At 33.3% G+C, this 22,273-nt stretch overlaps 2 protein-coding genes across 4 annotated transcripts; one reads left to right on the forward strand and one right to left on the reverse strand.

Moving 5' to 3' along the window:
* The first annotated feature begins 312 nt into the window (after positions 1 to 312).
* Mtp (microsomal triacylglycerol transfer protein) lies at positions 313 to 18,785 on the forward strand. Of its 3 annotated transcripts, XM_017902323.1 has the most exons (7): positions 480 to 562; positions 709 to 711; positions 3,046 to 3,204; positions 6,921 to 6,944; positions 10,829 to 11,022; positions 14,578 to 15,225; positions 16,671 to 18,785. In XM_017902323.1, the coding sequence occupies exons 3-7, from the start codon at positions 3,138 to 3,140 to the stop codon at positions 18,414 to 18,416; spliced, it is 2,679 nt and encodes an 892-aa protein (XP_017757812.1). In that variant the 5' UTR covers positions 480 to 562; positions 709 to 711; positions 3,046 to 3,137; the 3' UTR covers positions 18,417 to 18,785. The 3 variants fall into 3 exon arrangements, with proteins under 3 accessions (XP_017757813.1, XP_017757812.1, XP_017757811.1); XM_017902324.1 differs by lacking the exons at positions 480 to 562; positions 709 to 711 and adding an exon at positions 313 to 378; XM_017902322.1 differs by lacking the exon at positions 709 to 711.
* A 1,872-nt stretch (positions 18,786 to 20,657) lies between these two features.
* LOC108549068 (growth/differentiation factor 2) lies at positions 20,658 to 21,674 on the reverse strand. The gene has a single exon (XM_017902287.1). The coding sequence runs from the start codon at positions 21,672 to 21,674 to the stop codon at positions 20,658 to 20,660; it is 1,017 nt and encodes a 338-aa protein (XP_017757776.1).
* Between the last annotated feature and the right edge of the window lie 599 nt (positions 21,675 to 22,273).

The raw sequence follows: 22,273 nt of genomic DNA on the forward strand, positions 1-22,273 counted from the left end.
TCTATTTAATCGACAAGTAATACAAAGTTTTATTTAATTACGATTTGTTATATTCAAAAAATATAAAGTGTCAATGCAATTTGGGAAAGTTTTAAATTGGCATAGTTTATTATAATTTAAACCGATTTATACATATAACTTTTAACAAAAGCTTTTTTTGTTTACCGTATAATTTTATATCTGATCAAGATTGTTTTGTCAATAAGTATTCATCGTCACGTGGAATATTTTACTCTTTTTTCCTAACCATATCTTTCAAATAATGCGGAACTGCCATTCGATAAAGTTTGTTCTCAGAGTGCAACTGTTTAAGGAGAATGGAATAAAGAATGAAGTTTTGTTACTAGAAAAGCTAGTGAGGTCATCCGTCGAGCAAAGGTCGAATAAACAGATAAGAACACTTCCATGGTCATTCTATAATAGAATTTACGTTCTACAAATTTTCTTTGACACATTGTGTTCGTCTGATTAGTGATCAATACGTTTCTTTGTTCTGTAAGAATAATGTTAGTTTTATAGTTTTCTTTGTCACAGAATTTTAAGAGCGAATATTGCATTTTATGTAAGTGAAATTGTGTTATTTTTGAATAGTTATTTTCACTAAAAAATCTTTCCTTGAATTTAAATGTTTGAAAAAAAAAGATGTTTAATGTGATACTGTCAAAGTAATTTTGTAGTAGAAGGACAATATTACGGGTTTGATTGCAGAAGGTATTTATTTGTATTTTTGTAATGACTAAGATATTTATTATATAATTTATTGTGTACAGATTAATTTATTATTTATTAGTTAATAAATAATAATTATAATAATAATAATGAAATTTTGTCGTATTTCACAAAGTTAAATCACTATCCTTAAATGAATTAATAAAAATAATTTCGTAACCTAGCTTAAATTACTAAGCTTGTTAATTTATCATACTATTTGTCTTTCGGAATTTTAAACCGTTTCGACGAAGTGTAATGTTTAAAATATTATTTAGTTAGTATATTAAGTATTAGTATTATATAATATCGTTATTAATATTATTATATTATAATAATGTCTTTTATTATATTATAAATTTTTATAATTATAGTATTATAAGTAGACTATTTCAGGTATTGACATGATAAAAATCGCAAACATTATGATATTTATTTTATATACATTTTATGTAAAATTTATTAGCAGTGATTAAAAAGTATATTATATATAATACTGTATACAAATAATTCGTGTAGCAAATTGTATATTAATATTAATTTTATCTAGATTATTTTCAAACTTCATAAAAATAATTAAAGAGTATTAAATATATCATAAGGAAATTAGGAAAAAAGAAATTACGCGATTTTATTTGTAATTTTCAACAAAAATAATTTTTATAAATATATCATCATAATCAATATAAAATTATCGACTTGAACAGAAATTTTTACTTTTATTTTCACTTCAATATTGGTCGATAAATATTTTTAAAAACCGCTTATTCTAGAAAGTTCAATATTTTCAAATGTTTGCGATAATAATTCTACTCATGCCAGCGTTAAATGCTAGTGCTTTGACCCCGTTTGAACTCTGCGGATAACTAGTTTCATGGTTTCTAAGCTACCATACGGGAAATTGAATATATCTCACCTTACAACTTTATTTCTGGAAAATATTAGTCTATTTAGTTCCATTACAATAAACATTGATATATTTATTTATTTATTTAAAGTTTGATAAAATTCAACAATTTAATTATTTATTTTAACACAATTTTTGCTGTTAATTAATTAACATATTTCGTGAGTTCTAAATAATTGGTTATTATTACACTTCAGCTACATAATGTTATTTTTATTTTTGTTTTTAGAACGATAAGTGTAGAAATTCAATTTCCAAATAGAAAACAATTATCCAATTACAAAACACATTTTCGAAACAATGTAGCTACATACTGTTCGTTTCCTTTAATAGGAATACTATTCCTTAATTAAATTAATTAATGTTTTACATGGATCAAAGCAAAGCAGTATTTTCTGTTTCAATTAAATGTTTCAATATAAAAGAATTTTGGCTTGTAATTAGAATTATTTTCTTTCTATCTACTTGTAGTGTGCTTAATTTATTGCCAATAAATAAATTATATTTTCAACTTCTTTAATATTTTTCCAATAATAATCATTGCAGAAAATTATAAATTAAATCTAACAAGTATCTTTTATTATATATACAATTTGTAATTTGTAATTTATGAATAAATAAATTGCCGTTTGTAATTCCCCGTAAAACACTATTTATCACTAAGTTGCACTTATCCGTTGTACGTAACAATAATAACGATATCGTGTTTTAAGAAAATACACCGAGTCATTTAAATACTCAAAATTTTATCGAAAAAATACTATTTGTAAATAACCTCTCAACTACGTAATTATAATTTTACTGTTTAAAGTCATTGGGATTTAATCTCACGTCTTGTGATTCTATATAGCTATATAGCTATTTTTATAATTCATTAATTAATTAATTCTATACCCTCTTCTTTAATCACAATCTTCACCAAACTCTTTCAAGATATCTTCCTGTATTTTGGGCACACAATTCTTCAAAGCTGTTTAAACTTCTCTGTTTCAATATACACATCACATTAAACAATTCTAAAACACAGTTAGCTCAATACACTTGACAAACCGAGAACCTTCACTGAATCCACTGAAGCTATTCTGCAGCAAGTACGGCTCCATATATTCCATCCTTCTCCATTTCATTTCATACACCATACTAAAAACAACATATCAACCTCGAGACGTTAGAAACCAGCAATCATGTTTAATTCATTACGTTTGCAAACGAGCCATGCGCGAAACCAGACCGACAAATATCCCCACGCATCATCCCTTCCCTTTCCGCCGCGTGGACGGGCTCAGTGGTGGGAGGTCGGTACATCGTCCTCGTGATATCATGGTTTGTGGTGGGGGAAGTGTTTCGCACTGAAGGGAAGGAACATCAGAGATGGTCGCGGGGTTCGATAACATAGACCTGCCCGTCTAATTACTCGTATTTACTCGCAGAAGGAGAAGAGGACGGGCACGGAACAGCGTAGAACAGGAGGAGACCGGGGTAGTAGGCACGAGGAAGGTTGTCCGTGAGGAACGAGCGCAGCATGGCCTGCCCTGAAACACCGGTTAGAACGCTCACCATTTCCCTTGTCTACCTTCTGGCGCTGTTCGGTGAGTTACCAGCTTACGTTGGCCCGCCTGCTCTCATGTTTCAATCTTTCGCAATTTCCCGCGCAACGTCATCCCCGCTACTTTTAAATCGCCTCGCAGTCACATTGACGTTTGACAGTTTGCATAGTGGAGCGAAGTGTGTGATATTTTCGGTGGGTGAGAAAAGGATAAAAGTACTCGGTGTTGGTCACTTTGCGTGCCTGTGTCCAAGCGGACAACAGTCCAAGCATTTTTACCGTTCTGTATGCGTGTCTGCGAATAATCGTCCAATCATTTTTATTCTCTGAACTCGTATCAATTTTCTTCGAAGTGATTTGTTTTATTTTTCGCATTGAATTTGTTTTGCAACGTTTGATCTTTCCAGAATATATTTTTGTTGAAGGGTTGAAATTGTTTGGGCGATGGTTTAAGACAACGAATAAATAAATTATTAAAATTTTGTGGTACTTCAGAAAATATAATATATTTTTACTGATATGATAACTAAAAGACGGGTATAATTTTGACTGATTTACGAAATAAATAAATAATAATAATAAACATTCCCATGGCATACCTAAGAACTATTGTGACATATTGATTGAAAATTTTGTTTAGAAATGTATTAGTGTTTTAAGTTTAGTACTTGTAGTTGAACCGTAGTTCGAATTCTTGCACGCGATTTCCCTGGAACTGCTTTTAGAACTGGTACTAGAAGTATTGTAAAAACTGTTGAATCAATAGCAATGAAATGTTTTTACTTATTAACATAATTTTGTTTCTGTAACTTTTTACATTTTTTGAAAAAGAAACTGTTCACATATTATGTAGTATTGTGTTGTATACGTGTATATAATACATATACATTGCACACATGTATATATGTAACATATTGGGTTTGGAGGGATTAATTATTGTTCATTACTAGACAATATTAAACAGATTATAGTCATTCAGGTCTTAGATGCAATATCACTATCAGGCCTCAAAAGAACAAGTCTATTTCAATTAATCAAATTCATACTTATTTTTTTTTAATTTACTGAAAATAAATCTCGACATTTCCATATTAAGTTATTTTATTAAAATAAAAATAGCACAGCATAGTTATAAGTACATATTGGCACTAAAAAGAGTATGAAAATAATAATTACTAGTCGTACAAAGGAGGGCTAGGTCTATCTAACTATGCCGGAGGTTGCATTAGCTGTATTGCAGTGGGTTAATTTATGGTCGTTTAGAAAGATTAAATTAGAGCTTAGTAGGGCTTGTTCAATTATCTCTTCTCTGGTATCAATCTTATTTGAGTCCCAAAACGTATTATGCTTATTAAAATACATTGTATGATCAAGGTTGAGAATCACTGCTTAATAAATTATTTATTTCCAAGTCTTCAATTTTAATCATTGTTGGTTCAGTCATGCTGTCAATCTTTCTGATCTGATAATTTGGTAATTTGATATTTTGGTGTTTCCTTGTTCTTTGACAGGATTTTGTGATTATTATGTGACATCTTGTGTCAAAGAAGTTTGTTAATTTTGTTAGCGATAACGAAGATACCTTTGAAACTTTCCACGAATTATAAATATGTTCTTTCGTTACCTGTAGCCATGTTTATAATTTGACATGATAGATGTATCATCTCAGATTGTGATACAGACTTAACTACACTTAACCTTGTCACGAGTACGGCCATGCATGTATGTCTAAAAAATCTGTATTAACAATATTACATAAACAATATGATACACGTAATAAGAAGAAAATTCCAAGATTATATCAATAAAATTAAAATACACTTATTGCAGATACGAACCATGGTGGCGCTAGTGAGTTAAATGGAAAATTATCTTAAGACTGCGTTAAAACGCTTACTCGCGAGAGGGTTAAGAGCTGTGTAGAGGTGATCAGAAAATTGTCAAGAATTTCAAGATTCATTAATATTTATTGGGATATACCGAGTTCTAATCTTTGGATTATAATTTATAATTTCTATAATTTATAACTATAATTTAGAATTTCTTTTATCATAAAGTAACTACTTGCGGTGTTTCTCTTAGTAAAACATGACATGATAAAATGCTAAATTATGGAGAATAAGATTCTTCAGTGTATGCCTATATCAGTGCTTTATCGCCCTATAGTTTTTAGTCCCAATGTATCCTGTCCACTCTGTCTGTGCCACACAATGCTATATAATCCTATTTATAAATGTGACATTTCCGACTAATTATAGAAATTTGTATGACTCATCCTTATTTTCACGATTGTGTTAGAAAAAGTAGACCAATTATGCCATTACTAATCAGATCACATTTTTTTCAAACGTTCTTTTTTTACAACTTTGCAGAGTATGCCTATACTTATGCTTTCTATTGCATCTTATCCTACATCCCAGTGGTTCTCAATCTTTCCCTTGCATACCACTAATCAATATGTAACTGAGTCATATATCACTTTCTAGATATGATAGTATCTATTGCTATTACTATACCTCATTGCTCATAATTTCCCAATTTTATGTAATTTGGTTCAGTCCACCTGGGAAAGAGCGGTACGTATATCGTAGGTAGAGAACCGTTGCTATATTCCATTTATACATATGTCAATTCCAACCAATAAGAAAGATTCGTATGACCTATTTTTACAATTGTGTTAGAGAATCTAGTGGATCTGTTATACTATCGCCAATCAGACCTTTCTTCCAAGTGCACAGAAAACAGGCCTTAAGACGTCCTGCGTTTATGGTAGTCACTTAATGGTGAAATCTTGGGAAAGTCTCGGATATGTTGCAGAGATGTGTCATCCTCACAAGGAACTCTTAAGGACGAGGTCACTATCAATCTAGGCATACCTGTTTCACATATGACAGACGCAATAGCGCCAGTAATGCGAGGGTAGTCATCCTAACAGAGGCGAATAGTACAAAAACGCATTACGAGAGTGCAGTCGGGGTTTGAAGGACTTTAAGGCTCATATGGCTATCGTGAAGATAATTACACGAACCACGATTGCTGGTTTTCTGTTAGACTTATAACTTATCTATTACGTAGTCCAACTTTCCAGGTGTCCTACAAACCCGTTTTTGCGCATATTTTTAAAAAGACGTAAGAATTTTGTTTTCAATAATTTTGAATTCTATTGAGAGAGTATGCTTCTTGTATAAGCACATATAAGCACACTCTGTAAATTATAGTGTTTACGACATTGTAGAATGATCTTTACATGACACATGGTACATGGGTCCATGCACTGTCCCATTGCTTCATCGCTTTGTCCCATTTGTGACGTTTCTCTGTCGCACTCCGCTTTTGAATCCACTAGCAAGTGAATCACCCTGTACTATGGCTAATTAGACCCGCATTCCGTCAAAGGTGTTTCTTCCAATTCTGTATAGCACTTTATAGTAGTGGTAATTCTACTTATTCTATATCCAATTCATATACGGTTATCTTTACGATTATGTTAGGTAAAGTGGGCTTATTACTACATTATAGCTAATTAGACCTATTTTTATTTACACTTTCTACGTGTTAAGCTTGTTTCAAACTTTTCTGTACAGTATTTATTGTTTTGTTTTTCAAGATTGCTTGTTTTATATGCGCGTGTAAGAGACCCAATATACGTGTTTAGATATTTTAATAACATTTATGTTCTTTACACACTTACATCTGTCAAAAAAATAGGTTCTATCAGTAAAGTAATGAATATTAATTGAATTTTTATCTTTTTTGCAGGTCCCTACTGTCAAATGGCACCAGGTAAATGGATACTCTTTGTTTTAAATTTATAAGGTATTTTTACAAAGAGAAAGTTAACAAAAATAAAGAATGAGCATGAATTTGACAGTCTTTACTTTGTTAAAAGAAGAACTGATAAAAGTAAAAAGTAAATGCGATTTTTATAGTGTTTACTTTGACAAAAGAAAAATCAATAAAAATAAAGAGTAAATATAATTTTTATAATTAATAATTTTCTTTCCGTAATTTAGCGAAATTTCTTGATAAAGTGAAATTATGTAATAGAATATGCATGAAGTTATATAAAATGCAGTTGAAGATATATATATAAGTCTGGATCTATTAAATAGGAAAAAGTTCGAGCCTGTTTGACGAGATAACTGATCTTGGGTAACCTAGTCGTTGCTTAATATTCATTATTGAACTTCATTCCATTTCACATAAGCAATTTTATTTCAAAAAAAGATTACATAAATTAAGATTTGGAATACTTATCATATATTTGAATGGAGAAAAAAATGTAGTAGTAATGAAAGAATTTATTGAAGTAAAAGATTTAAACACTGGCAAAATGCAAAGTTGAGTTGTCCTTGAATGATTTGTGAAATGTTCTTTTATCTTATGAAAAGTTATCATTTAAGAAGATTATATAAATAGTAATTTTAGTATTTGTTATTAATATTAGCTTTCTTTTTATTTACTCATAAGAAATGTTTTTATTACTCACAATAATGTTACCAAAAATTAAAAGTGTTGAAGTAACTACTTTTTGAATATTAAAATTTCAAAGTTAAAATTTTGAAAATAAATAATTTATAAAACTAGTCTTTACTTCAAATACTTTTACAAATATTACATTTACAAAAGCTAAAAGTTATTAATTTAAAAGAATCTATTATTTGCAAAAATAAATCAACATAATTGAATAAATTTTGATTAAATTTTAATATTTATTAATGACTTTGAGTAGGGTTACTTTTACTTATACTTTAAAGATATATGTATATGTTTGTTTACTTTTTATTCAACCTTTTGCTACAAATGACACACTATTTGTATATATGACTTTAAATATCAAGTAATCATTTGCTAATAATATATGAGTACATATACATTTTCTGTAACATAAAATCACTTATATATGTTACTCTATAATGAATTACATATTATATATTTCAATATGTATTACATAAATACATATATCTAATCTATAAACATTTGTTTTTATATCAATAACAGCTACTTTGATCAGTACAGTAAAGCTGCTTTCAGTTTCGAGGATACCACAGCAAAAGATTAAATTCGAAGCAAATAAAACTAAAGAAAAATCATTTGAGAACAGATTAATCTAAATATTCAATAAGTCACATAAGCTACTTACATTATTTTCTTCCGAGAAACAAAAATAGTTACTATTTTCTAACCTCAATAAATTCGTTAGCGAAGAGCGTTAAGTTCCCTTTCATCCTGGATCACAAAAAAGATAAGACAGCTAGATACAAAGAAATACTTGTTTTCAGCAATTTGTTCTTAGTTTCGTTACAAGAGCAAAGATATATATTTATATAGAATTTCCGTACCTTTGTCGTGTAGCAGGGACTGAGCAAATTAACGGTGTCTATCGTTAGCCGTGTGACTGCTCGATGTTCGTGGCTGCGCGTGAATGTTGCGCACACGGTCAAACGAGCCTGCATATGCATGCGTCTCATATACGTCACGCCGCGTGCTTCGTCGCTTTTAGAAGAACGATCCAGACTGTGACGATTTTGTGTCGTTAAGTACGCCTGTACATCGGGTGACGTGGAAATACGAACTTTTAAATGAAATATGTATTAGATCGACTAATGAGTTCATTCACCTACGAACGGTGTACGCACTTCTTGTGCTGAGGTGCAATATAAGGGGATATTAAAGAAGAAATTACTGCAGTTTTAAATTGTTGAAAACAGAATTCAGTCCTCTTGCATTTAAGTAAAATGCAAATGGTGGAAAAATAATGGAAAGTTTAGATCTTAAATTCTTCAAAATTTTGGTTTGAATTTTTTAAAATTTTAATACGATAATAATTTTATTATTTTAATTATTTTATTATGCAAAGAGTTTGTAAGGTTTTAGTATAATATAATTTTAATATAATTGCATGATTTTAGGATAATTTTAATTTATTGAAACTATAGTTTTACTTAAGTTTAAACTGCTTCAAAATTTATCGAATATTTTTCACAAGAAATCGTTGAAAATCATGTAGAGAATGTAAAAGTATATAGATCCAAATTTCTTTAAACGGAAAAATGAAAAATAAATTTTATATTAAAAATAATACTTGAAGTATTTAAATAAAAAATGCAAATGACTATTATTAAGCCCAATGTAAATTATAATTGTCGAAAATGGAAAATAGAGTTTTATTATAAAAGAGTACAAAATAAAAATAGTTTGTCTATTAATGAAATATAATTTTTAACAAATGAAAACAAATAGAGATATGATCATAAACGAATTCAAAAATTTCAGTATCATAAGAATATAATTGTAGAATAAAAACTGAAATGAAGAGCAAATACAGATAAAGTATAAATAATTCAATATTTTCTTGGAATGAATGGAAAGGAATCTGCTAAACATGATTTGCAAAGGTGAAATATGATATATTTAACTGAGCAGATTGCAAGGAATGTGCTATGTATGATGTATTAAACCTGTACAGTATTAATAACATGTGAATTGATATCCATGATATTTACAATTGATTTATACGGAAAAAATTTGGATTGAAATATATTTATTATGTTTTAATAATACAGTGTTTACTATTGTATAATATATTTTTATTTTGCTCTAACCTTTTGCTATAAACATTCGTTATTAATCTTATTTAAAAGACTAATATTCTTTTATATATTTATTTCTTCTCTGTGTTTCTAATTTCATAAAATTAGATACAACCTCGCATTTCTTATGAAAGATCCAGATATAAGTATTATTAACAAAGAAACACAATTTATAAATTAGCACTTGAAACAAATAATATTATAATGTTCTAAATATTCTAGTTCCAAATAATATTCCAAATAATTATTTAATAATTGATTAATTAGTATTCTATAATATATAATAATTTAACTATATACTCTAATATTCCAAAATAACAATATATTTTTATCCCATTTTCATTGTATTTTTTAGTCACCTTGTATACTCAACCGTGTGAACATATTTATCTTTAAATATTCCTACACTAACATTTGCAAACACTTAAATGCATACATTGATGCATATTACAAATTTTCCATGTAGGAATCCATTTTTCAAATTTCCCTAATTTTAATTTTTACTTTACCACAAGGAATCAGAATTTTTTCCTATATTTTTTAGTAAGTTGTGAAAGAATATACAGTTTTAATTTTAAACCGTGATATACTTTAAACGATGAAACGATATTTAGACAGTTTTAGCCTAGTGATTAATAGCAAATATTTAAGAACTATATCTCAATAGCCAGGACAAACGAAATTCCTAATCAACTCTTCCTTTACTCCCCATTTCTCCAATACCCTCTCTACGATACCCTTTCGCTTCATAATCAAACATCCGACACACGCATGCCCACTACACGGAAACGATACTTACACACTTTCACTACACCACGCGCCAATAACATCAACGTACCCAACACAAGCGAACCGTTGTCTGGCGTGTCCCATTGGTTTATAGTCGAGCGATTCCAAAGTAACAATATTTGTCAGTCGAAGCGTGACTCCCGTCGGGTCACATTCCTAAATTGTGTTCTTGGTCCTCGATCGTTCTTCGAGACTTCGTTATTCGGGGTGGCAGAATAGGACAGATCCTCATTGCTTTTGATAGTTTGTCGATGATGTTGTGGAAGGTGTGCGTGATTGTTGCAGCCATGGCTGGGGCTACAAAAGGCTGGGACCTGGGAAGCAAGTTGAAATATAAGCTGACAACGACCTTGCTGTTTAGCGAGACGGCACCGTCGAAATCCAGCGGGGACGTTGGCTTCCGATTAACCAGCGAGTTGGACTTGAACGTCGTTTGGCAGAACCCGCAAGATCTGGATAGCTTCTTGCTTAAAATCGAGGTAGAAATCGCTGGTGTTTTCACTTAACTTGCACTGCTAATTTTTCAGTCTTTTTTCCAAGAGAGAATTTATTTTAGGTATTTTGGGTGTTTGCAAATTTTGTTTCGAATATAGGCTAAAACGTACATGTTTTCGCTTTAAAAGAATTGGGGAATTCCTGGTAAAATATAATGCGATACTCGCTGTAATATGGTCAGAGAATTAGGGAATTTTAACATAGCATTTATACCTACAGAAAATTATTACAGTTGGCCCTCTTTTAACACGAAATTTTCTTTATTTTTATTACGTTATGATTCTACTTAACACGGAAGAAATAAATTATGCTATAAGAGGGCTTATAAATATATTTTTTAAGGTTATGAAGCATAGCAACGTAGTTGATTAGTTTCTGAAAACTATTCTTATTATTCGCATTTACCCTTTGTCCTTTACAACACTACTATCTGTATTTCAAAGACAATTAATTAACAGAAATCTATTTAAACAAGTTTTATTTTCTAATTATATTCTAATTGTACTTAAAATATTGAACGTGACTCCATATTGGAATATCTGTGAATGAACTCGATGACATTGAACTCAATAAAAGAGTTCAAAAAATTAAACTTTGTAGTTCTAAATAGGTGACAAAATGATAGCACACTATATACAGTGTATTTGATTTTTAAAATAATATTTTATCATTAACAGAGATTTTCTTTGGTAATAGTGCATAAAAGTGTACTCGTTATTTTTAGTGAATTGAAATATGTTACAAAAATCGAAATTTTGAATGACTTTTATTTTTATATATATATAAAATCGCTTCTGAGATTCAGTTTTCAAAATAGTTATACAAAATGGCAACACATAGGTGGCAGCATGTGCGCAAGCTTAAGACAATGGGACCTTTTGTGTTTCGTTTCTATGAATATATAATCGATGAACGATATAATATAACAAGTGACCTCGTGGAAAAAGTATATACCCTGTAAGTCTCGATCAACTACATTGCCTTAAGAAAAATTCGAGATTCAAACACTTGCGCTACTTCCTTATTAGATATAACCTAACCTAACTAAGCATTGCTGGCTTAAGGAACCATATCCGGATCATTATCGTGGGAAATGGTTGTTCCAGGAATTCTGTATTGATTTATTTATGAAAGAAAATGATTCCATCTTTCTTTACTGAAATTGATGGAATAAATGGTGGGGGTGAAGAGGGGCCATAAAACCGGGCAAATTCCGGTCTGGAAATCCGACACTATTTTGCACATTTTCAAATAATTTTTCATTTTATCACACAGGGAAAAAATCTAGAGATACCTCTTCAACTAAAAATTTTACAAAAGCATTTTGCAAAAGATTCGATAAATTAGCGAGGAAAAATCGTACATGAATTTTTAAGGAGTTGTTGAAAAGAGGAGACTTTTCTCTACGAGTTCTCTGTGAAACGAATTACGATAAGAATTTTCTAAAATGCATACAGTGTTCGAATTTGTAAAATTATTTAGAGAAATAATTGTCTATAGTTTTCTACTTCGTATATTAAAATAAGAAGTTATTTAAAAAATTCAATTTAAAAATGCGAAAGTAGGAGAGTTACTTTTTAAAATTGGCCTAGATGGCATAATTCTAAAATATTCTTTATTGATTATTTACATTTAATCTTAATTCTCTTATACAGTATATCTTATTTATATAAATAACATTTTTATCAAGAAAGAAGCGATAAGTAGAAAGACAGAGAGAGAGAGAGAGAGAGAGAGAGAGAGAGAGAGAGAGAGAGAGAGACTGAGAGAGAGACAGAGGAGGAGGGGAAGGAGAGAAGCAGAGAGTTTGTATTACCAATGTAAAATTGAGATAACCTATTCTTGGAAGGTTAAAGCATACTATAGTTTGATAGATATTGAATGGAATATATACAGTTGGTGATGAAAATATTCGAATATCAATGTAAACTTGACTTCTGTGTTCTGTATTTTAACTAAATCTACAAGAATACGTATTATCCTATGATACATAGATTATACTCTATAGATTTTAGTTAACAAAAGTTCACAGTACAGTTAACCCTTGTATAACACGATTCATATATTGTATCAAGTTTTACATAACACGAAGATAGATAAATTTGCAACAAATTATACATAGTATCTTATCTTTCACACTAATACCTTTCAGATCAGTATCAGCGGCACTTTTCACTTGAAACACAATTTTATTTGTCGACAATCCCTTCATTTTAACTTAGTTTAGTTAACTTAGTAATTTTTATTACCTGATTAGTTTTTAATAACTATGCTTACAATCATTGTATGAGTGGCTAAAATGCTAATTATGCCAATCATAAAATGAGTCATCATTTTATTACATTTTTTGATAGACTTTTTATTTTGCCACATATCTATAGCAGTCACATATAAATTGCAAAATTATTTAATCCAAAAATATTTATAAATTTGAAAATGAAAGCAGAAAATAAAAAAGCCAATAAGAAATGAATAATTGAGCTGAATTTTTTCGAAAGAAATTAGAATTTTTTAATAAAATTGAATATAAATTTGATATCTTATAAAAGTATCAAAAATTTTGACAATAATTAGAAATAGAAATATCACTGTCATATTCAGTGCATAAGGAATGGGCCCATCGTTAACATGCTGTACATTGAACTCAAAGTTCTCCTGATTTTGACATCTGAAAAATTTCAGAATTTTTCTCTTCTCCATTTTCTTTTCCAGGTGCAACGCTCTATTTTTAATAACCCTAAACTGTTAGCTGTTATGCTGTCTTTTTTAGTGGCAACACTACCGCATAAGTGGCGCAAAATTCAAATCTTACGAGAATTTTTGGACACCCTATAGTTACTAGGGGTAGTAATAGTTACTTTAACAAAAGTAAATAAAATAAAGCTTCTTATTTATGCACATGGCTTAGGTTTAATTGAAAAAGGTAGTAATTAAAACAGGAAACTTTCATATGACTGACTTGGAACCGAAGCGTGAACCAAACGCCATGTCACGTTTCAACAAATCACCCTAACACACCCCGCTGCGTGGTACTAAAACTGACTACTAAAGTACTAAAATTGAACAAAGATAGACTATATTACAATCTCGCTCCATATTCTCACTTTCCCCTACGCTTTTATTGCGTTAACACGTTAAGTGCCCAATTCGTCTTGCTTGCAGTTCCGTTCAGGCCCAGTCACGGCCGTCAAGTGGGCCACTGGTGGCTGGCGAAGTGGAGACACCTTTGTTTATCCTGTTTTAATACACCACATTAAGTGTTTTTAAAATATTGTATTCTTTTTCTTAAACCTTGACTGAACAAAAACCGATGTCGCCTAAGTAAAATATTTAGTCTTACAATCAGTGTGCAAGGACCGACACACGTGGTCGTGTAATAGGAACCTAAAGTTTGCGGTCGGTACTTAAGGACCGGCCGAACCTGAACGAAAAGTCCCTAGGCACCGGCGTGGCACTTAACGTGTTAATTACCCACACGTAATCCGCCATTGATAAGCAATAATAAAAATAAATGAAAAGAGAGAAAACGTGTTCTACAGTTGCAGCAACCACAGCTATGGATCAAGTCTCGAAGGGCTCCAGAACCGGATGGGTTCGTCGAGCACTCATCCAGAGTGAACACGCTCGCAGAGAACCCTCTGCTGGTGCTTTGGCGAAACGGTGAGGTGCAATCGATCTTCCTAGACGCGTCGGAGAGCGTCTCTTCAGCGAATTTGAAACGTGGACTGGCCAGCCTGCTGCAGTACAGGGTGTTCGACAACGATGTCTCGGAACGAGATGCTTCCGGTCTCTGCAGCGTCACCTACCACTCCTTGGGCCCGCTAACTGTAGGGAAGACATCCTGCGAACAGACTACCCTGCCACCAAGGAAGCGACATCCAAACCCAGTGTTCGGTGTGAAGGTCTCGAGTACTCGTAACTCTACGATCGATCTCACGCAGGAGTTTCATCCTAGTTTGATTCGCGAGGAGGAGACGCATAAGATGGGACTGGTCGCCAGATCGGAAGTCGGCACTATCGTCACATCGAAGAGGACGCTAGAGCTGCTGCCTGGCACGCTCAGCGCGAAGACTGTACAAGCTGATACCGTGAAACAAGCCATTGTTGCTGTTCAGCCTGGATGCAGAGAGACGAGTATCGAACTACAATACGAGGCTCCTGCGTGTCCTGAGATTGGATGTCCGACGGTTAGTATGAAGAATTCTTTTTCTTCTTTTTTTGAGTTTATTTGGGTTTGAGTTTTCTTTATTTGATTAGGTGTTGATTAGGGTATTATATTTCAAGTAGTAAAGACGATTCTAGAATTAGGTGTTGGTTAGGGTATTATTTTTCGAGTAGTAAATATTGTTTTAAAATTAGGTGTTGGTTAGGGTATTATATTTCAAGTAGTAAAGACGATTTTAGAATTAGGTGTTGATTAGGGTATTATATTTCAAGTAGTAAAGATTGTTTTAAAATTAGGTGTTGATTAGGGTTTTATTCTTCGAGTAGTAAAGATTGTTTTAGAATTAAGAATTGATTAGGGTATTATTTTTCGAGTAGTAAAATTTATTCTAGAATTAGGTGTTGGTTAGGGTATTATTTTTCGAGTAGTAAATATTGTTTTAAAATTAGGTGTTGGTTAGGGAATTATTTTTCGAGTAGTAAAGATTGTTTTAAAATTAGGTATTGATTAGGGTATTATTTTTCGAGTAATAAAGATTGTAAAAGGTGAGAGAGTTGGGAAGTCATTATATTAGTTCGAAATAAAATTTTGTCGATTATTCCCTAAATATATTGGAAACGTAAAGAAAGAGAATTCTATATATTTTGTATTTTTAAATGTATAATATATTTTTTTTTTTTTTAAAAAAGCAGAAGTACATACTGATTATATTTTATACCTTTCCAGCCTTCTAAGGATTAATGTAGTTTGGCTGTGGAGCTCGAAAATGCTAGATTTTATGTAATTTGGTCGTTTGAATTAAAGGCTTTTAAATAGGCTTTATGTGATTTCGTTAATTGGAGTAAAAGTGAATAAGCCTTTATCTAATTTGATTATTAGGATCAAGAATGAAATATATTTGATATAGTGTACAATATTTGAATTGTTAGCCTTTTATGTCGTTTCGTTGTATATTGATGTAATCTTCTTGTCAAAATGAATAACACAACGAAAAGTCATAAAATCGAAAATCGAATTCATTTAAATCGGCAACGTGTGTCTTTTAAATGAATCGAAAAATAAAAGACACGTTAAGTTGTGACATGCACTGAAAAAATTATTCATATTTACGTAATAATTGCTTTTGCTTATCCCAGTTTGTCAAGGTAACGTACTGAACAATGAAAAATTATGTAACTAAAGTTACGATAAATTGTTTTGAAACATATCACTGCATGTTTTGAAAACGATTGCACTTCACAATTCATTGTAACAGTCGTAGAAAATAATTATTAATTAAAATATATTAATTTTTTTCGCCATAAAAAATATAGAAAAATATTTTATACAGAAAATTTTTTTCTTTTCTAATTAAAAAATAATTATTTTTTTTCTGAATTAATTACCGAATTAATTCATTTCACACTAATTACTTAAATATTGTATAAATATCAAAATCTGGTCTATTTTTCTGTCATCTAATTGCAGCTCGAGCAAACGATCGAGGAGTACCGTAACGTCCTGGACAATGACGCTTTGGGTTCAGGAAAATCCGCATCAGCGTTCCTCAAGTTGGTACCTCTAGTCAAATCAGCCACCCCAGACGAGCTCGTGAGAGTCATGAAAAGTCCACGATATCGTCAATTGAAATTACAATTGCTAGACGTCTTTGGTGCAGCTTCGACTCCAGCAAGCCATCAAGCAGCCATGAAAATCCTCCGACAAGATGAAATGGGCGACGAAACTGAAAGGTACCTTTGGGCCCTGTCCCTGTCTTCGACACCGAATGCAGACATTGCGAAGAATATTCTGAAGCGGTCAGAGGAGACACATCCAAATGACAAGGTGGCAGAAACGATAGCTTTGACCGCAGCAGCGATGGCACGCCATCTAGGCTCTCCAGCTGTCATCGAACAGGCAAGAGTCAGCTTAGAAATTGGCCTCGACAGTTGCACTGGAGAAGAGTGCAAACTGAAGTTCCTCAGGGCTTTAAGAAACTTAAGAAGCGAAGCTGCCATCCCAACTCTCTTAAAATTCGCAACTGGTGAGGACAAAGCTCTCAGTGTCTCAGCTTGGAAGGCACTGGCAGCTTTACCCAAACATACAGTAACCCCAGAGGTGAAGGCAGCAGCCAAGCGAGTTTTCTATCAAGTAGGTGGGCCTAAGAGAGACAGCAGTGCTAGAACTCTAGCCCTGGACATAATTCTAGAAACGAGTCCGTCAAAGGACGATGTTAGATACCTGGTGGAGTACTTAGCAGACACTGATCCTGCTTTTGAGATTCGAAAGTACCTCAGTCAACGCTTGGAGCAGCTCTCAGAGAAGGATCCTCGATTAGCCAAAGACTTAAATGAGATTCTGAGCACGAGTAGAAGAAACGTCGCCAATTACAACCTGTTCTCGCAGATAGGTCTCAGCACAGCTTTCACGAGGAGCTTTTTGAGGTCACTGAACAGCAATGGATCATTGGTAACAGTTCAGGAGATTTACTCAGGCTTAATGAAGCGTGGCATAGTCGACGTAGTCTTCCAAGTCGAGGATCACGAGGAGGCCCTGTTCTCTCTTGGTCTATTCGCTAGGGGTCTGTCGAGTTTTGTTTCGTCGAACAACGAAGAGGAGAAGATCGTGGACGACGAACCAGCCACTGCAGGAATGGAGCTAGACTTTCTCGGCGTTGGTATCAGACCATTCGTCTTTTTCTCTAGCCAAGGGGAACTTATGGGTCACCTCTGGTCCGGAACAGCGTCTCAGCGGACCCCAGCCTTTCAGGCCATCACCACTATCCACAATCACAACGAATACATTCCACTTACCTCTGGTATCGTAGCCGAAGTCGACGTTCAGGGTGCAGTTAGCTTCGATTTGGCTGGGCAGATTCAGATGAGCTTATGGTACAGGAACGCCGAATCCCTGGTGGATCTGAAGGCTGGGATAGTGATTCAAGGAGGCACAAAGGTGCGTACCGACTTCGTGCAGAGCATGGCGGAGTTCTCGATGACGATGGAACCTAAGTTGGAGTTGGCCACCAACGTGAACTTCTCTGGACCCGTGTCTTTGTGTTTGAGACTCAGCCAACCGGAGAACACGGTTAGGTATCAGATGTATAAGGTGGAAATAGTGGCAGGAAGTAGGCACAAGCTGAGGAAAACCAGGAGGGTGAAGCTACATAGTCCTGGCAAGTCGTATATGTTAAACAGGAAGAACAACGAGATGTGCTCTATGGTGTTCAGTTAATCATTGGTAAACGTTTGTTCACGTTTGTCGTGGGATTTGATAAAGTTCACGAGGACTGGTATCGCGGTTGTTTTCTTCTCCTTTTACGTGCATCTCGTGTGATATGTCGAGAAGAGGGAATAATGAGTGTAACGTGAAACGAGGATGAATATTTTTCTATTGTGTACTTGCTGCATTTATAGACGTAAGGAGTTTTATATCAACTATAGTCGCTCGAAGACATTCCACATCTGTCGATAGGTTCGTTTGTTTTAAAATTTAATTTTGGCTATTTTACGGTTGTATAATGACCCTTTATAATCAATCTTTCGTAAAGAATTATTTTGCCCAGCTTTATGCGTCTAATATCGGATCTCGAGTAAGGAATGTAACGAAGTATAATATACCGGGTGTTTCAAATTTAAAACATCTAATTGTGCCTGGTGTATTTTGTTAGTGAAAATGATAACGCTAACAATCGTAATTGTCATAATAGAAAGGATCTTATCGTAATATTTTGGTAAAATATTTATATACATATAGATATATATATATAAATATTTTAGCGAAATATTTATATATACATATATATATTATTTATATACAACATTTTTATTTATTTATACTATAAAGTATATTTTTTTATGTATCTTGCATATTCATATGGTACGTTTAATGCAAAAGGAATATTAATTTTTATAAACTTTAAGTCCAGGAATATGCAAAATATCGCTTATTGTTAGAAGTAAATATTAATAAATGAACAAATTTAATAGATTATAGAGGGTTGACAATATATTGAATTACTTATTTTTCTTATGAATTTATAATGTATAAAATTTGAATTATAATAATGTATATTTTATACATGAAATATTTTTACTTGAATACCACTAGTTCAGAGAATATAATGTATATGTTGAAAAATTATTATATTTCGTGATCATATATGATAAGATATCAGATATTATAAAATGGAGCAATAAAGAAAGATGGGATTGAAAATCTATATATTTTCCCGATTAAACGAAGAAATTATAATTTATTCGTTTCAAGCATGAGATAAGAGACATAAAAGGTGTTAAAATAAATGACATGCCTTGGTAGGAAAAAAGAAAACGGAAACTAAATCGGTGAAATAAATTAAAATGTAACAATTAAGAAAACCTCTTTCATTTTATTTTTAAGTACCTAGTCCAGGTTAAATAAAATATTGGCGAATTAAACCCTCTTTCCATTAAAGGAAAGAAAATTTAGTAAGACTAATCAAGGAAAAATATAGAAACGTTAAAAATATAGAAAAATTAATTATATGGATGTCAAAAAAGGGTGTAGGAAGCATTTGGTGTATAATTTCCATAAATTTTTCACTTTTCATATGACATTAACCTTTTAGGTACGGTGCGCCACTAAAATGGCGTCCGTGGAAAGCACCAATTTGAAAATTTGAACGATACGCTACTATAATGGCATCCGTGGAAAGCACCAATTTGAAAATTTGAACAGTACGTCACTATGGTGGCTTTCGTGGAAAATATCAATTTGAAAATTTGAATGGTACAGCATTATAGTGCCTTTCGTGGATATCATGATTTTGGACGGTATTATACGTCTTTTGCTTTATTTCTTATTTATTTCGCCTAAACCACATTCAAAAACAAAAATGATATAAGGCGAAGATCGAGCTACGTGCGTTTTATCCGGGAGACAAAATGGTGGACGAGCGCGCTGTACCTAAAGGTATTAATACTAATACTAATATAATACTAGATAATAATATACCAATACTAATATAATTTCATAGACAATTATCTGATCAGCTACGTGTCTATCAACAACAATTTAACACTTTACGTATTCAAACAAATGCAACTATTACATGTATGCCACATCCCTACCTAACCTATAAATCATTCTAGAAATTTTAATAACTAAGCACATCAAACTTTAGTGAAAAAATATTCTTCTAATCTTAACCTTAATATAGACATCAAATATTACCAAAAATAACAGATAGAACCAAAACTGCCATCAAAAGGTTAAAAATATCCTCCACTCACACTAGAGCAACGCGTAGAAAAGAGCCACACGAGTGAAGAATTCGCTATATTTATCAAAATATCTTCTTCAACGTGTCTTCATCAACAATGAGATCCTCGATCAAACAGCAAAACCTTTTTCACCTTTGAACCTGTGAACCTTTTCTTTTCACATTTCAATTACTTAACCCATGTACCACGTATACACCATAACTTGGTCATTTTAACGACAGCCGCACTCAGCCACAACCATGTCCTCGTACCCGTACTGATAAGTCAAAGTCCCACTGGCATCCAGATACAGTAGACTAGTAGGTGCTAACCTGGTCGGTACACAACAGGCCCTGCCAACCGGTTTGCTTGATCCCTCGACACCTTGCAGAGCTCCGTGCACCAATGTCTGCACGATCGCGTGTTTTGTGGGGCTGAGATGGTCCCCAAATGGATAGAAGCACTTCCCAGAGCACTGGTACGCCTCGTAGCCAGGTGGAGCAACGACCCACTCGTCATAGGCAATCAACGCGAAGTCTACATAGAGGGAACGACGTCTACAGGAGTTCTTGCGTCTCCTTCGAGGACCATCGGTCTCCTCTGTGTCTTCTTCTTGAATGGAACGTCGTGGTCGCTTCTTCCTGACCTTGGTATAGCTGAGTAGCAAGATTGGACCATCCCCACAGGGATGATAGCCAACTCTACCGTACACTCGGAAGCTGACAGCGCCACCACTCCTGGTAGCCACTGCAGAGGTAACGTTGAAGGCTCTCCAGCTATCATCCCTCCTCGATTTAGAGCTTCCAGAAGCGTTCACGTGGTTGGTACGTACTCTGAGGATGGATCCAGCCACGCCGAGTAATTCAGCTGTCTCTAGAGTTTCGTCAGGGTCCACTGGAGGCACCGAGAACACCAGGATCCTGGCTCCATCATTGGTTGGACCTGACACGTGGATAGGTTCCAATGCTCGAACTATGTCCACGTCTGATCTCCGATGGTACAGCTCCAGCATGTACTTGGATACCACACCTCTGTACTTCCTGTGGCTTTTGTCGATGCTTCTTCTGTTGGTTTTGTTCGAGAATCGATGAAGAGCCGATGGCGAGGAGGCTGGGATGGAGAGGTCGAACTGGATGGATGCTTTCGCGTGAACGGTCGAGGTCTGCCAGGAGAGGGAGCCTGTTTTCCACAATCCGTAGGCACAGAAGGTCCCTACGCAGACCAGGAAGAAGTACTGAAAGGGATTCATGGGTGAGATCACTGTGGGATGCTTGGTGATTTAGAGGCTTCGCGATGGACAAGTGAAAAATCGATTTCGAACCGAAGTCGATCGGATTTGGCATCCAACTGCTGATGAATCCTTGGTCGGTGGCTGAGGTTGAAGGACCGTTTTTAAATAGCTGCCAATAGAAAGGCAGGGTTCGAAATTACTGCTGGAATGTCCTTATCATCCGCAGACCACCACTCGACCTCCAGCCACCCCGAGAGATTGATATATGCTGAGTATGGTTATGCTTGTGGCTCGAGGCTTTAGTAGAGGGAAGACATCTTTGGGGTGACTTCCAAGTATGAGACCAAGATACGATGTGGTTTCAGAAAATTTTTGTCTCAATTTTTATCCTATTTTATGGATGGAATATGAATCTACAGCCTCCTTTTATAGAATGTCTCATTTTCTCAAACTTAACATCAAATTTAAGAGAATTTGAAGTTATAAATATATATATAATAGTTTATAATATTATAATTATAATATCTTGATAGCAGAAAGAGAGAGAGAGAGAGGAGTATGGCAGAATGAGAGACGATGGAGTTTAAATAAATTAAGAGGTATATTATTATTACAAC

This window comes from Eufriesea mexicana, unplaced genomic scaffold (genome assembly GCF_001483705.2).
Source record: "Eufriesea mexicana isolate 0111107269 unplaced genomic scaffold, ASM148370v2 scaffold1801, whole genome shotgun sequence".
Lineage (NCBI taxonomy): Eukaryota > Metazoa > Arthropoda > Insecta > Hymenoptera > Apidae > Eufriesea > Eufriesea mexicana.

Coding starts and splice junctions, on each gene's coding strand:
- LOC108549068 (XM_017902287.1), bottom strand. CDS start 21,674: ATGAATCCCTTTCAGTACTTCTTCCTGGTCTGCGTAGGGACCTTCTGT.
- Mtp (XM_017902324.1), top strand. CDS start 3,138: ATGGCCTGCCCTGAAACACCGGTTAGAACGCTCACCATTTCCCTTGTC. Junction 6,945..10,828: donor CTACTGTCAAATGGCACCAG/GTAAATGGATAC, acceptor TGATTGTTGCAG/CCATGGCTGGGGCTACAAAA. Junction 11,023..14,577: donor GCTTCTTGCTTAAAATCGAG/GTAGAAATCGCT, acceptor CGTGTTCTACAG/TTGCAGCAACCACAGCTATG.